A 15659-nucleotide genomic window follows, 5' to 3' on the forward strand; every position below is an offset into this window, starting at 1 on the left:
ACAGTCAGTTTGAATAACACAATAATCAGTTACAAACATCTTAAGATGGAATGTTACAAAAAAAACCCCACAACTGAATACATAAAAATATTAAAAGCCACCATTAAAAATATTTTTAAAACATTTAAAAAACCTATGCCCCCCCCCCCGGATTCAATTAATGCTGCCTTCCGAATACAGGTGATGCCCACTGGAATCTGGCGGGGCCTCCAGTCCTTGCTTGGAGCTGGCTGTCCCATCTCCCACTGTGGATCTTTCTTTCCTGAAGGGCTAGTCTAGGCCTGCTAATTCTACTTTAAAAAATTTTTAAACATTTTTATTAATTTTATCAACTACAGTACAAGCAAATATGCAATATAAAATAAAATAGAGAAAAAAGAAAGAGAAATGAGAACAAAAAGAAGGGGGGGAACCCCAAACCCTCCCCCCCCTTTGAGGACAGAGATTCAGACCTCATTGCATGCCAAATTTCCCAAGTTTCCAGAGAGCATTGAAAGCGAAAGAGGAAAAACAAAGCCCATCAATCATTTTGCCCTATCCTCAGATCTGTCCCTGGGCCCAAACATGTATTAAGTTCCAACTTTGTTTTGCATAGTCTCTTGGTTGTTCTCGTAGTGCTTCTGAAAGTGTATCTAATTCTGTAATGTCCAACAGCTTCTTCAGGAACTCCTCCTTTGTAGGTATGTCTTCACTTTTCCATTTTTGGCCCCAAAGTAACCTAGCCGCGATAAATATATACATCAAACAATATTTAATTTTCTTGTCAGTAATTTCTGGCGTAATATTTAATAGTGCTATTTCAGGTTTGAAATTTAATTTCTTTTGAGTGATTCCTTTTATTATTTCCCACAACTGTAACCAATAACCCCTGGCTTTTTCACATGTCCACCACATATGGTAATAAGTTCCTACTTTTTTTTTTACATTTCCAACAGATATTGCTGCTACCTTCTGACATATTTGCCAGTTTTGCAGGAGTGTAGTGCCATCTGTAAAAAACATTTTGAGGATATTTTCTCTTAAATTTACTGGCTTAATCATTTTATAACAATCTTTCCACATCATTGTCCGATGATCAATATCAATATTATAACCAAAACTACTTGCCCATTTTATCATCGTCTCCTTTACCCTCTCATCATCCAGTTCGTATTCCAGTAAGTATGTATACATTTTCTTTATTATTTTCTCATCAGTGTGAATCCACAGTTTGTCTACCTGGACGTCACCCTCAAAAAACCCCATATTTTTATCTTTTCTATATTAACGTTACATTTTTAAATGTTATTATCAAATCACACCTTTTTGGTTGTTAACTCACACCAGTAAATATCATGCCCTTAAAAAACAGTAAGGATATTAGCTGCCAAATCCAGGTGGATAGCTCAGTGGGAGTCTGATTCCTCACTGTGCCTCCTTGATTGGGGCTGGACACTCTGATCCATAGGGTCTCTTCTAGCTCTGCACTTCTAAGATAATTATTATTCAGAAAATGTGTAATGTCATTGTTTTCTCTCAGTGGTTGGTGTGAAGCTCTCATCATCACAGCAATCCCACCTCCGCTTCGCCCATTGTATCACTGTTTGCAAGGGCAAAAGAGAAGTGGCAATCAGTTTAAATCAATAATGGCAATTTTTTCTTCTTTTCCCTTGGAAACACTAATATAAAGGCGGGGGTGGGCAGAGGAATGGCCATAATGATTACAGCTGTGTACACAACCACTGAGAGAAAACAGAAACATTTGGAGCTTTTTGACTGACTTGGTGGTCAATATCCTTGCTGTTTTTAAAAGGTATGGAATTTGTTGGTGGGATGAGACAGCATCCAAACAGAGTAAATGAAAAGAGGTGAGAGCATGAAATCCATCTCAAATTGCAACTAGTATTCTGTTTACCATCAAAGCTGTGTACCTTATTCCCTGATTCACCCCACATCACAAGAGCTGTTTTTAGCCTCTTTAAACATTTAACAGCCCACCATGAATTATTCAGGAGACCTTAAGGGCAGGCTGGGATTTCTGCTGACTTGGTCTTTGCAAAAACAAGTGTTTTGGGTACAGACAACAGAGGTAAACCGGTAGGTGACAGTCAGGCAATACAAGAAAGATCTAAGCATGGCAGAAGGAAGGTGGGTGTCACGAAGCAGGCAAGAGGGAAGATTTATGATGGGACTGGCATGATCGGGCTGGGATGCTCACGCCACCCTCTCTTCTTCTTCCAGGGTGAGTCACCCCAACATCTTGCAACTGATTGACACATTTGAGACAAGGAAGGAATTCTACATCATCCAAGAACTGTAAGTTTTACTGAAAGATGGAGGTGTACTGACAGGCATCTGATACAGAGTAAAAGGAGGGTCCCTCTCCAGGTAGCAACTTGGACAGGAATGCAAAATCAGCATCAGATATGTTGTTTTTTAAAATCTACATTTGGTCAAGTAATTGTGTGGTCCCTCCCTGTCAACCAAGAATGATCGGGCAGGTTTTCAAGAAGCTAGATGAAAAAACGTTTGCCTATCTTATTATGTTTGTCTCTCACCGAAGAACCAAACATGGCAGTAATGGCTTGCTCTCCCATCCCAAATAGGAATTTGAACCCAGTCTCCCTTGTCACGGTGTAATGTCTAACGACCATAGTTCATTTCTCCAATAACATTTTTCTATCTCATGCTTGCAGCAGTTACTACAATTATTAGTTTGGGCTTAACAGGAACACCGAGCTGCCTATTTAGCCAGACACAGAAATTATACATGACCGAAAATTCAGAGGTGGAGGCTTCATGGCCTGAAATATTTACTTCTCTCTCCTTCATGGGCGCTAGGCATGCTCCCCCTGCAGTCTTCTAGCCCAAGGATAGGAAATCTTTGGTTGTCCATGTTTTCATTTCAGCTCCCAGATGCCCATGTTAGTATTTTCAAAGTTAAGAAACTGTGAGTGTTGTTGTAGTCCAAAACATTAAGAGGGTCAGAAGGTCTCATCCCTGTTCTAACTTGCTAGAGGACAAATACTGCTCTTCTATCAAGGCAGCGCTCATTACCAGATTTTTCAAGTTGTGTACAGTGGGGTCTTGACTTAAGAACGGCCCGGGTTAAGAACATTTTGACTTAAGAACCGCTCTCATAGGAAAATATTGACTTGACTTAAGTACTTAAATTTGAGTGACAAACTGAAAAAAACCCACGTGGGAGGCAGGGAAAGTGCAAAATGTGAACTTTCAGTTAACTGTTGGCCAGTGAAAAGGGTGCCTGTCTGCTTCCTCACTCCTCCCAGCGTTTAGAGAGTGGATTGGGAGACAGTCTTCGGACTGCCTGGTACTGTACTGCCTGGACTGTATTTTCCCTGCCTTCCCTGAACCTTTCTTGACCTAAGAAAAAAAGAAAGAAAGTATCCCCCTCTAGTGGTTGAAGGAGGAATAGCAGCTTCCCATTAGTTTCTATGGCCGGAAAAGAGCAGATACGGATCAAATGGTTTTCAATGCATTCCTATGGGAAATGCAGATTTGACCTGAGAACTTTTTGACTTGAGAACCGCCTTCCAATACAGATTAAGTTCTCAAGTCAAGAGCCCACTGTATAACATTGAATAATTGATTGAGAATGGCATTACAAAAGACTTGTGTTGCCATTCAGCAACTCCAGTACAGATACTGTACTCCAAATGTACTGGTGCCCCTAAGAGAGTGCATTATGTACCATGTCTTTTCCATCAATATCCATGTTTCAAGCAGACTCTGTGTGTCTCCTCTAGGGCCACCGGTGGGGATGTTTTTGACTGGATCCTAGACCAGGGCTACTACACAGAAAAGGATGCCAGCAATGTCATCCGGCAAGTGCTGGAGGCATTAGCTTATTTACATAACCTGCACATTGTTCACCGCAACCTCAAGGTAGGGCTGGATTCCTGGATCCCCATGTTGAAATGCTTAGAGCAAATACCACCCTCTAGTGGTTCTGTGTGGGATAGGACTTTTTCATTCAACCAACAGAACAAATGGGTCCAGAGGTACCTTGGCTATTGTGTAGAGAGAGAGAGATAATGGCTAATTTGGACCTTACTTCCCCTCCTCCTGGTTACTGTTGCCTACAGCTGGAGAATCTTATGTACTACAACCAGAACAACCGCTCCAAGGTGGTGCTGCGAGATTTTTATCTTTCCCGATTAGAGAACGGTGCCATTACTGAACCATGTGGGACCCCAGAATATTTGGGTAGGTATATGATTTCCTCCCCCCCCCTTGAGATGGACTAAAACCACAAAGTTTTAATTTCTCCCATTTCCACAGTTCGAACTAGATGCTATCCATAAAAATTAGGAAGTTTTTAGGTGTGCCAGCTTTCTGACCTGACAAAGATTCTGTGGCTTTTAAAAATTGCACAGTGTGCAGAAAACAAATAGAGGCAGATTTTCACTAAGCATGTAGTTGGGGAGGTTTCCCTTATTGAAAGCACAGGGCCTCTGACAGAAAGGAGCATGGAAAATGGCAACCTTCACACCTGCCTCCCAGCTAACATGGATTTAATTCTGCCCAAATATGGCACAACTTTCTCTGACCCATATTTCTGTCCCCACACAGCTCCTGAAGTGGTAGCTCGGCAACGGTATGGACGTCCAGTTGACTGCTGGGCCGTCGGGGTTATCATGTTTATTCTGTGAGTGTCTATGGGTGCCTGTGTAACAGAAAAGGAGGGACGGAGTGGGAAGTAGTCCAAATGGAAACAGGAGACAGTGTGATACAGTATAGTGGTTAGTGTAGATGAGGGCTTGGGAGATCTTTGATAGAACCGTCTCTACCACCTAGAGCTCCCTGGAGAAAAGGGGGAGAATAAATATAATAAATGAATAAATAATGTTGGAGTTGTGCCGGTTGAAGGACAAAGTATTTCAGGACATGGTTATACGTAAGCTTGGAGTTTGGGAGGTTTTGTCTGGTTGCAGTCAAAAGCTTAGAACCATTTTTTTTATTTTTTATTTTTTTTACCCTTGCCTACTAATTGTTTCACCACTACCACCTGAACAGGCTGTCTGGGAATCCGCCATTCTACGACGACACAGATGATGAGAATACTGATAGCCACAACCGCCGCATATTCCGGAAAATTCTAGCTGGGGACTACAGCTTTGACTCCCCCTATTGGGATGACATCTCTCCTGCTGGTGAGAGAGAGAGAGAGAGAGAGAGAAAGAGAGAGAGAGAGGGAGGGAGGGAGGGAGGGAGGGAGGGAGGACACAAACCCTACTTACTTTAGCCCCTTTGATGTATACTTTGAATGGACTCATCCTCGCACCCTGCTGCGGATCCTACGTGAAGTTCACAGGCAGCAGAAAGAGGCAACAACATAAATGACAGCCAGTGTGGTACTGGCAGCTGGTCCATGAGGGCAAACAGAGTACTGCCCTGGCTCTGGCTCCATCCTGCCAGCTCACTCCTACCTGCCTTTTTCCCTGCCTGTCTTCCCCTGTGGCTCCACTATCAGCCTCTCTTGGCAGAGGTGTGAGGGAGAGGAAACAGTGGCGGCAGCCTCTCATCTGTGGCTTTGCCATCCGCTGGCTGCTGTGCCTTCTGCCCCACCAACCACAATGGCCACCAGCCACCACTGAAGTGCAGGAGCCGCTATGAATATAGAAACACACTGCAAGTTAATGTAAATGCATACAAGCATAACAGAAAGATAGGCTTTAGCCCAGCCCACGTTTTACTGAGCTAGTTTTCTAATATTGAAAGGGTTCGAAGGGAGGCATTCAGAATGATTTTTCGGAAATAACACAATTCGGATCTCGCTCTTGAAGATCCCGAGGCTCCAGTGGAATCCCTTTTATTGTCTGGAAGCTTTGGGGTGGGCACCAGATGGTGGATTGAGGTCTCTAATTATAATCACCATTGGTGGGAAGGTAATTCCAGCAGTAGTGATTTTCGGTAAAGAATTCCTTCTGCCCTGTGCCCCCCAACAGCTCCCTGATGATAAAAGAGATTCCAAAGGACTTTGTGGGTGGGGAGGGGGAGACAGATATGTTTCATTTTCGAAAATTCACCTCATCAGCTTTACATAACATAGCTTGTTGCTGTTGCTGTTACATGCTGTCACGTCATCTCTTACATATGGCTGCTCTCTGAATGAGTTAATGTTCTGTCCTCAATAGACCTGCTCAGCTCTTGTAAACTCAAGTCTGTGGTTTTCTTTGGGGAATCAATCCGTCTCATATTTGGTCTTCCTTTTTTCCTGCTGCCTTCAACTCTTCCCAGCATCATTGTTTTTTCCAGTGAGTCTTGCCTTCTCATGATGTGCCCAAAACAGGCCAGCCTCAGTTTTGTCATTTTTGCTTCTAGAGAAAGGTCAGCCTTGATTTGCTCTAGGACCCACTTATTCATCGTTCTGGCATTCCAGGGTATCCACAAACCAAACCTACTGCACCTCATTTTGAACAAATCATTTTTTTTTTCTGTTGTCAGCTTTCTTTACTGTCCAGCTTTCACACCCGTGCATGATGATCAAGAATACAGTAGTGTGGATGGTCCTCGTCTTGGTCTCCATACACTTGATGGTCTTTTCTAGTTCCTTCACTGCTGCCTTTCCATCTTTGAGGAACTCTATAATAAGCATAATTTACAGAACAGATTTTTCAACCAATGAATCAAAGAAAGAATTCTCACATTGTCAGGAAAAGGTTATCTACACTTCAAAATATATCAGATACAATATACAACTAATAAAATTGAGGCACTAAAAGTTTAATAAAGTTAAGATCACAATATTAACCTTTATTCTGAAACTAGGCACTAAAGAAGACAATGGCCACACTGATAATCAAGGAAGAATTACATCAGCTTCAAAACACATTGGATACAAAGGATTAGTAGGTAAAATGAAGTCAGTAGAATCTGTAAAAAAAGTTACTATTCAGAGCACTATATTACATTATATTTTCATAGAAGTCATTCAAAAAAGACTATGTTGTCACCTATTTTTACCTCAAGGAAAAATGGTATATACCAGTGGTTCTTAACCTTTGTTACTCAGATGCTTTTGAACTGCAGCTCCCAGAAACCCCAGCCAGCACAGCTGGTGGTGAAGGCTTCTGGGAGTTGCAGTCCAAAACTCCTGAGTAACCCAAGGTTAAGAACCAGTGGTATATACAAATACTAGGTGATGAGATGAAGAGTCTGGGATAGAAACCAGCAATTCAACTATTAGAGGAGAGGTAGCTTGAATTCAGTGGAGAAATGGTGGAACAGAAATGTAATAAGTAATAATGATGTTTTTAAAATCCCTGTCTTTCCCCCTTGCAGCCAAAAAACTGGTATCACGACTAATGGAAGTTGATCAGGACCAACGAATCACAGCCCAGGAAGCACTGGGACATATTTGGTGAGTGGGTCTTCAAGTTGGGGGCAAATGGACAGTTCACAAGGTCCTCTCTTTCATTACCCACAGGCCCCTCCCTTTTTTCTCCAGCCAGTATTGTAACAAAAAGGCTGTTAAATTTGGATCCAAATTCCTCCTTAGCCATGAAACCGTGTGGGTGTCTTTGGGCTGATCATTGTGCCTATAACCTATTCTGAAAGCATGTTATGAGGCTAAAAGGGCTGGCTGAGGGTGAGCTCCTTGTAGGGAATGTGTTAGGTAAAAACAGCCCAGCTTTTCTGCTTCAGATAGTTAGCTGAACCCTGTTCCTGTGCTTCTGTTAGGATGCTGACTTTTGTTGAAAAGATATTAAATACCAGCAGGTCATAAGGGGATGTCATAAGGGGCCTCCAGATGCTTCTGCCTACAACACCCATGACCCCCATTCAGCATGGCCAATGGTAACATATGGCAGTCTAAAATATCTGGAGGATTCCCTGTCCCTACACATAGCTTGAAAAAAACTCTGTTTTTAGACTGCGAGTTCCCAGAATCTCATCATAACCATTGGTTATGGGCCCATAGCCAGTCCTGTCATTTGGCAAAGTAGGGCAGCTGCCTCAGGTAGCAGATTTTGAAGCATCTTTAATATTAAACATGCAAACTGTGAGTTTTTTTCTTTTTTCTTTTTCTTTCTTTGGGTGCCAAAACATCTTCAACTGGCCCTTCTAATCCTATACCTTTTCTGAACTCAGTCCTTTGCACAATGTCCTCTCAATCTACACTGAGGGACTAAGGACTGCTAGAATACCGGCTGATGCCACTGGCAGCCTTGTGCCCCTTGGAGCAGGGGAAATCAGCATCATTGTCCTATGCCGGTCGGGGTGAACTTTTGGTCCTCCAGATGTTTTGGACTTCTACTCTCATCACCTTCTGCCAGGACTGGCCATGGGTAAGGAGTTATGCCAGTTTATGGGAGCTGAAGTCTAAAATATCTGGAAGGCCAAGGGTTATCCACCTGTTCTCACTCTGTAGTTCATAGGTGGAGAGAACAATAATAAATGTGATGAGGTGTTCTCTTTCCCGAATGCAAGGTTTCATGTTCTTCAGACCAAGTCTGTTATGACTAGTCATAACATTTATCATGCACTTATAAAAACTGGGCAAAACAACAAGTCTTCAACTTCACCCCTCCTCCCACCCCACCCCACTTTCATATAGAACTCCTCTAAAGTTTCAGAGGAGGTAGAGAAACACAGACAAACTTTCATACATCTAAGACATTTTTACAGAGCAAGAGTGAAAGCAACCCCTGAACTAGAGAATCCTAAAGTTGTATCTATCCTGTTTAAATAACATTAATTCCTGCTGTCTTGTTAGAACTATATAATAATAAAAAGAGTGCACTATTAGAATTAAATAATTAACAGAGACATCTAGATGGGCACCTGTTGGACAATACTTCCCTTCTCTCACCACGTATTCAGACCCTGCTGTCAGTTTATTCTTGATGTGAAGAAGAGGGTGAACATTTGTGCACTAGTAATATAGTCAAGTATTTTGAATAATCTTGAGTATAAGTATGCTGCACATCAGTCATTCCGTTTTTCTTTGCCACATATTTGGGATTGGCTCTTCCTGCAACACAAATGTTCATCATCTCAAAGACATAAATCTCTACCCCTCAAAAAACTAATATTGTACACTCTTATGCCACTCTATGAATATATAACCAATCAATCGTAAAATCTTATATATATCCACTCAGAAGTACATCCAATTTTATTCACTAGAGCTTACTCCAAGGTATAGGATTGCAGACTAAATTGTTGATTCCTTGCATGATTAATCATTTAACGTACTTTGATTGGGATACAGGCCTAGATAGTACACTTGCTTCTATCTATCTACCCCTTTCATCCCACACTAGCAAACCTGTTCTAAAAATGGCAGGGGAAGAGCATGTTAATCCCTTGTAGCAAAACAACTAAAGAGTCTAATGGCAGCTTACAATCTAACAAGTTTTATTTGGCACAGGTGTTTGGGGATTATAGTACAGTTCATTGGATATTTATTACCATGTTTAATCTTTTAAGCCTTTTGAAGTATATTTTTGCACCCAGTCTCTGTATTGATATTTTGATTCTCTATAACAATTAAGTTAATTAGTTAGAGGAAGGCACAGCCATGTGCAATGGGTACAGATCTGGTTTCCTGACTAGACAGTTCAAAGTTAAACTCTTTCTCACATCCTTTCTGGAGGAATGTCTTCCATCCAGCTTCTCTTTCAATGTCCATAAAGTATGTCCCCCCAACCCCAACCCTGCTTCTGCCTTGCAAGGGTTCCCAAATCCTTTTCTTTCTTTCGGGTTCCTCCATAGAAATATCAACAAAAACAAGCTGTGGAAACACTGAATCGTCCTTGGATTACTAAAAACTCAGACATTATATTTCCCACTTGATACATGTAATTGTCCCCTCTCTCCTTCATGTGCTCTCACCCCCTAACTCTACACCTTCTCTCCCTTGTCAGGATATCTGGAAATATTGCCTCTGAAAAGAATATCAAGGAAGGAGTCTGTGCCCAGATTGAAAAGAATTTTGCTAAGGCCAAGTGGAGGGTGAGTCATTTGCTACAAGGGGACACTGTGGTGTGGGCTAGAGAGTACAAACTGTGATGGAATGTATGGTACTGGAAGGGTAGAAACAGGACTCGTAGATAAATGGCAGTTAGAAGTGAAATCACCTTACTGTTGGAGAGATGTGATTCAGGCAGACTTCAATATTTGAGATATCAGACTTCACAGAAGCCCCATAGTGACATAGTGAAGACCAATCAGAAAACAGAGCAAACTAATTTGCAAATTACCTGAGGTTGGAAGGGGCCTTACAGTGCACTCAGACACTTTCAGCAGTTCAAGGATTCCCTTTTCTAATAATGGGTTATCTATATAATGTTTGCACCTTGGTTATAGCAGGAGTGGTTTCAAATTCTATCCTTCTATACCAATTTGTCCATCAGGAGCCCTGTGTTATAGAATCCACACACTTTACAGGGGATTTTGAGCACCACTGAGTATTCTAGGGTGCCTACACATTCAATAGAGTGGTCTAATATGATCAGATAGGCGGGATAGAAATAAAATAAATAAATAAATAAATAAATAAATAAATAAATATACAGTGCTAGACCATCTCACTGGCCAAATTTGTAGACCGTTCCATCTCATCCCTCATTCCCTGCTTTTTTGTGTCTTCTAATCTGCTACAGGTTTGTAGATAACTCAAAAGCTTACAATTTGGGGGCATTTCATTTAGCCCTAAGGAAAGTATTGCCCAACTGTGGATTTTAGATTGTAAACTGATAATAGTGCATTCCATTTGGAAACACATGTAAACCAATATCTGATAAAAGAACATGCTTCACACACAGTGGAATGCTTATATTCTGTAAAATATAGGGAAGGAGAAGTATCTTTAGTAGAAAGCACCCTGTGAATACAGAATTTAATTTTAAAACATTATGTTATTTATTTAATTTATACAGTATTGCCCTTTCCACAACAAATATTATTATTTTGATGTTCTCTGTAAGCTGTCCAGAATAGTGGCTTTGCTGCTGGTTAGGCAGGATAAAAATGTAAACAAACAAACAGTGTTCCATAAAATTCTATTAAAATGCAAAAGTATAATTACAACATAGAAGCAGATAAAATCTTTCTTTGTTCGTGTCAGAAGCACCTCAGCACAACCAATATATATATATATCAGATAATTTTCATCCAGTCACAGGCAAAATCTAGAGGATTTATGATAGCTAGCACCATTTCTTCTACAGTACAGATAAAATAAGGTTATAAAAATAATGAACAGTAAAATCTATCTGGAAAAAAATCTTTGCTTGTGGATAAAAAGATAACAAAAATGGAGTGAGCCTTGCCTACATTGGCCAAAGCCTGGGAACAGCCGCTGAGAAGTCTTCTCTCACTATTCAATATATCTCTGGGGGAGGCAGGACAGAGTGATAGAAGGACAGGTCCTGGCCTACGCCCAAGGATATTAAAACTGGGGCAGCTTATAGGGGACAATGCAGTCTTGCAATCTTTCAAATAGCCCTAAATTTAACCTTAATGTTTCCCAACTCGATGTTCTGCTCTTTCTCTGGGAACCAGCTTAATGCCACTGACTGCAACGATGCTACAGGCTTCTGAGATGTAGGTGGTGATGTAAGTTTTACTTTGCACGCAAGGCAGATGGAAGGCGCTGTCCTGCTTACCAGCATTACCTTTTTTTTTTTGTTATGATAAGGTAACTGCAGCTTTCATCGCCTGTAGGGGCCCTTCCTATTGGCTTCAGTGATTAGGAAGAAGTCAGATATGACTTAGCACAGGGGCAGCTATTATGAGGCCAGGTACAGGTACAAACACATGAGGTTGCTTTTCTCTTTCCAGAAAGCCATTCGCATCACTACTTTCATGCAACGCCTCCGAGCTACGGATGTCAGTGGCCGCCTTCCTGTCACTCCCCGTTCCTCCATGAGTGTTGCTCACGAGGTCACCATTGAGGCGCCAAGGCCAGCCGAGCGTTTGGAGGCTCTGTGCCCGCCGGAACAAGAGGAGGAGGAGGAGCAGCAGAGCAAGACAGAGGGCGCTGAAGAGAAGAAGGAATGATGGCTCCTGCTTCCCCTGCCTCCCCCCACAACCCCAAATTCCCGCTGCCTTCTCTGCTTGAGTCCACATATCCTGCCCTTGGAAGGGGAGGACTCTGTGGGACAGTGGAGCCCAGGGCAAGGAATGTGGGCGCTCCTTAGCAGTGTTAACCCCCCTTGCCCCAACCCATGCCGTTGGTCAGGAGCAGGAGCCGCTCGGTCTGGCGGAGCAGGGAAGTAGAAAGACAGGCTGGTCTGCCACAAAAAGGGTGTTGTGCTGTACACAGGAAGGACGGACTGAGGATTACAGGCAGGATAGGATAGGTAATGTTCACTTGTGCTCCTGACCCCTTAGGTGGGAGCGTGGGACTCCTTTCTAGGCCAATCCCAGTAGGCAGCACAAGCTGTATCCCTTGCTATAGTAGCATCCCCTTATCCCTATGTGGGCAAAGCTGGCACCTAGCTGAGCACTAGCCTCTCACAGGTCCACAGAGCAATGATCCTCCACCATCAAACCCACCCCTACCTCTCTGAGCGAACAGGTGCTTAAGAGCCCAGGAGAAGTTGCCCCACAGTTCCCTTTCTTCACAAACGAGCTAGAGAAAAGGTCAATCCAATAAAGGAAGAAAGCTTTCCTCTCCTACTTGGGGACGCTCGTAAGAGCCAAGCATTCCTCTGCTGGAGCCATAGTGTACATTAAAGGGAGAAAAGAATTGGGAGCTATTGCAGGCCAGTGAGTCAGAAGAGAAGCCATTCCATGGGTTGAGCATCTGTTTTCCAACCTTGCTCTGTTCCACTGCATCCAGTCTCACATTTCACTTTTTAGCCATGGCAGGAGCGGTCAAGAACGCCAGCCATGTGCCATGACAACAACGGCTGCCCTGCTGGTTCGGATTGCAACCTCAGGTGGACTGTGAGGGGAGGGATGGGGTAAGAGGGATGCATGCCCAGGCCAGCTGCATGTTTTACAAAGATGCTATTTTAATACAGAAACTTCCTGGCTGCCCCTCCCCGGTGCTGTCTTTCCTTCTCCTGGGGCAGCTCTGGGAAATAAAATAAACAGAGTCTTTCTCTGTCTATTGCTTTCATATGTGTGTTGTTGGTGGTGTGTTTATTCAAGGACTTGGTCTTAGGAACCCAGGTATGGGAGAGAAAGGTCTATTTGTAACCCCCCAACCTGAATAAAGTATTACAGTTCTAAGCCCTCCTTCCAGGAAACTAGAACTTGATTCCATACTTAGCAGACTGGTGATAATATCATCATCTGATATTTTTAGACCAGCAGAGGCATGTTCTTTGGTTGAAGAAAATTGGAGTGTGAGAAGAAGCTATCCGAAATAATTGGGGCTCTTGGAATGTCTCTGTGCCATCTTGGAATAAGTGATGATCACAGTGAATGATAGAATGTCCTCGCCTTCGCTGTGAAGAAAGAGAGCATTTTGCAAATACATTTTTTAATATATATATATACATACACATATACATACACATATATACATATACATACACACACATACATACATACATATATACATACATACATACATACATACATATATATACTGTATATATATATACTGTGTGTATACACACACACACACACACACACACACACACACACACACTTCCAAATACACATTATTTTTTTTATCTGTAATCTTTTGGGACCAAAAGAGGTGTGGTGTGCAAAGTCATTATTTAAGAAGTATGATAGGGTGAAAACTCATCTTGGGGTAGTTTGGCTGTCTATAAGGGATCTTCTTATGTATTCCCTTCAATGAAATCCAGAGGGAACTGTCAACATAGTCTTCCCATGTCCCTTGATTTCTTAGTCATGTAATCTGTACTGGACATACTTCTTCCTGCTCACAAACAATCCAGGCTTTTAGGCATATGCTCATGATGAGTACAGTTCCTCTGAATTTATTCCACAGAGTCCTGTCACTGTAAATAGATGTCTAGTGAATTGTTGCTCAGAGATTAAGCTGTGTCTTCTGCCATCATGCAGCTTTAACTGAAATCTAAATTTGTCCAAAGAAAACTATTAGAATAACCAAATGAGCTCCTTGTATCACAAAGAGCTGTTCCCTAGATCCTTGATGCATGGAGATTGGCTAGAGATTATTAATTTGTTAAAATATTTATGCCCTAAATCTGAAGATTTCAAAATGATGCACCCTCACAGGAATAACTCTAAAACCACTTAAAGTAAATTACTAACCAATATATCCAAACAAAGCTATGATTGCTGCACCTCAAATGCTTGGACATATAGCCAGGTTTTAAATGAGGCCAATGGTGGCACCATTTTGCCTCCACAGAAAGTGAATACTACAACTGGGATACTAGAATCAAGAAGGATGTTTGCCTCTCTACATGATGTATTGCTCCCTCCACTAATCCAGTCTTAATGATCAGGCAGATGTTTACACATAAGTTTCAAGGACCTGAGCCATCTGGATTTTGAAATTCATCAATAACACCTTGACCTTTGATCAGAAGCATAAGTTCTTGTTGCTGTTATGTGCCATCAAGTCGCCTCTGACTCATGGCAACTATCTGAATGAACAATCTCCAAAATGTCCTGTCCTCAATAGCCCTGCTCACTCCTACATACTAAAGCCTGTGGCTTCTTTTAGGGAGTCAGGCCATCTTGTATTTGGTCCTCTTTTCCCGCTGCCTTCCGCCTTTCCCAGCATTATTGTCTTTTCCAGAGAATCCTGTATTCTCAAGATGTGCCCAAAGTAGGACAGCCTCCGTTTCAATATTTTTAACTTCAGAGGTAACAGTTTGTCTTTCTGGCAGTCCAGGATATTGGCAAAGCTCTCCTCCAGCACCACATTTCAAATGAATCAAGGTGGTTTTTCCCCCCTCTTCGCTTTCTTAACCGTCTAGCTTTCACCCCGGTACATGGTGATGATCAGAAATCCAAGAGTGTGGATGATCATAGTCTTGGTCTCCAGGGACACAAGTGTAAGGCTTGATGATATTTTCTAAAAGTGCCCTGGTTGCTCAGCGGGGAAAGGCACATTCTGCATGTATTCAGGGGACCTCTGATCACTTTTCTTAAGTGCTGCCCTGACACCAGGAGAGCCCTCAGTCTTCGCGTCCTCCCTCTTTCAAATTAACCCATGGCCTCTCTTGTCCGTCCTTCTCTTCCTTTGCTGCTAATTCCTCCATGTCCTTCTTTTCAAACGTCTTCCTCACCACCACCTCCAAGTGTCCCTTCATTCCTCGTGTCTCTCTCTCTCTCTCTCTCTCTCTCTCGCCACATAATGGGGTCTGTTCGCCTCCCCCCAGCCCCCCTTCATTCCAAGCCCATCGCTCCTTTCCCCCCGCCCCCACCCTAGCCACGTGTTTGCGGCTCGTTCTTTCTCCACGACCGTTTGCCCGTTCTCCACGGCCCAACCCCTTTCCACGCGACATCAGCAGCCACATGCTCTCCCTCACCCGTCCAGCCGACAGCGAACTACGTTTCCCAAAAACCGCCGCGCAGGGCTGAGCTGTACTATTTTCACACGGTAAAGGGGGGGTGTTTGAAGCTTGGCCGCTACTCTTTCCCGTCATTTCTCCCCCAAATCCCTTCCGAGAGAAGGCAGCGGGGACGAATGATATGGACGAGACACACTCCTCCTCAGCAAATGTCCGTATGCGTAACGGGATAAATCGTGG

General features: G+C 42.7%; 1 protein-coding gene across 1 annotated transcript in view; it reads left to right on the forward strand.

Moving 5' to 3' along the window:
* The window catches only part of LOC110081189 (caM kinase-like vesicle-associated protein), a 46806-nt gene extending 33729 nt beyond the window's left edge, over window positions 1-13077 (forward strand). Inside the window, exons 4-11 of the mRNA XM_020797709.3 lie at window positions 2221-2295; window positions 3747-3885; window positions 4086-4206; window positions 4573-4648; window positions 5017-5153; window positions 7285-7363; window positions 9873-9960; window positions 11791-13077. Coding sequence (XP_020653368.3) covers window positions 2221-2295; window positions 3747-3885; window positions 4086-4206; window positions 4573-4648; window positions 5017-5153; window positions 7285-7363; window positions 9873-9960; window positions 11791-12009 — 934 coding nt within the window. The 3' untranslated portion in view covers window positions 12010-13077. The remainder of the gene's footprint in view (window positions 1-2220; window positions 2296-3746; window positions 3886-4085; window positions 4207-4572; window positions 4649-5016; window positions 5154-7284; window positions 7364-9872; window positions 9961-11790) is intronic.
* The last annotated feature ends 2582 nt before the right edge of the window (window positions 13078-15659 follow it).

Source organism: Pogona vitticeps, chromosome 2 (genome assembly GCF_051106095.1).
Source record: "Pogona vitticeps strain Pit_001003342236 chromosome 2, PviZW2.1, whole genome shotgun sequence".
Classification (NCBI taxonomy): Eukaryota; Metazoa; Chordata; class Lepidosauria; order Squamata; family Agamidae; genus Pogona; species Pogona vitticeps.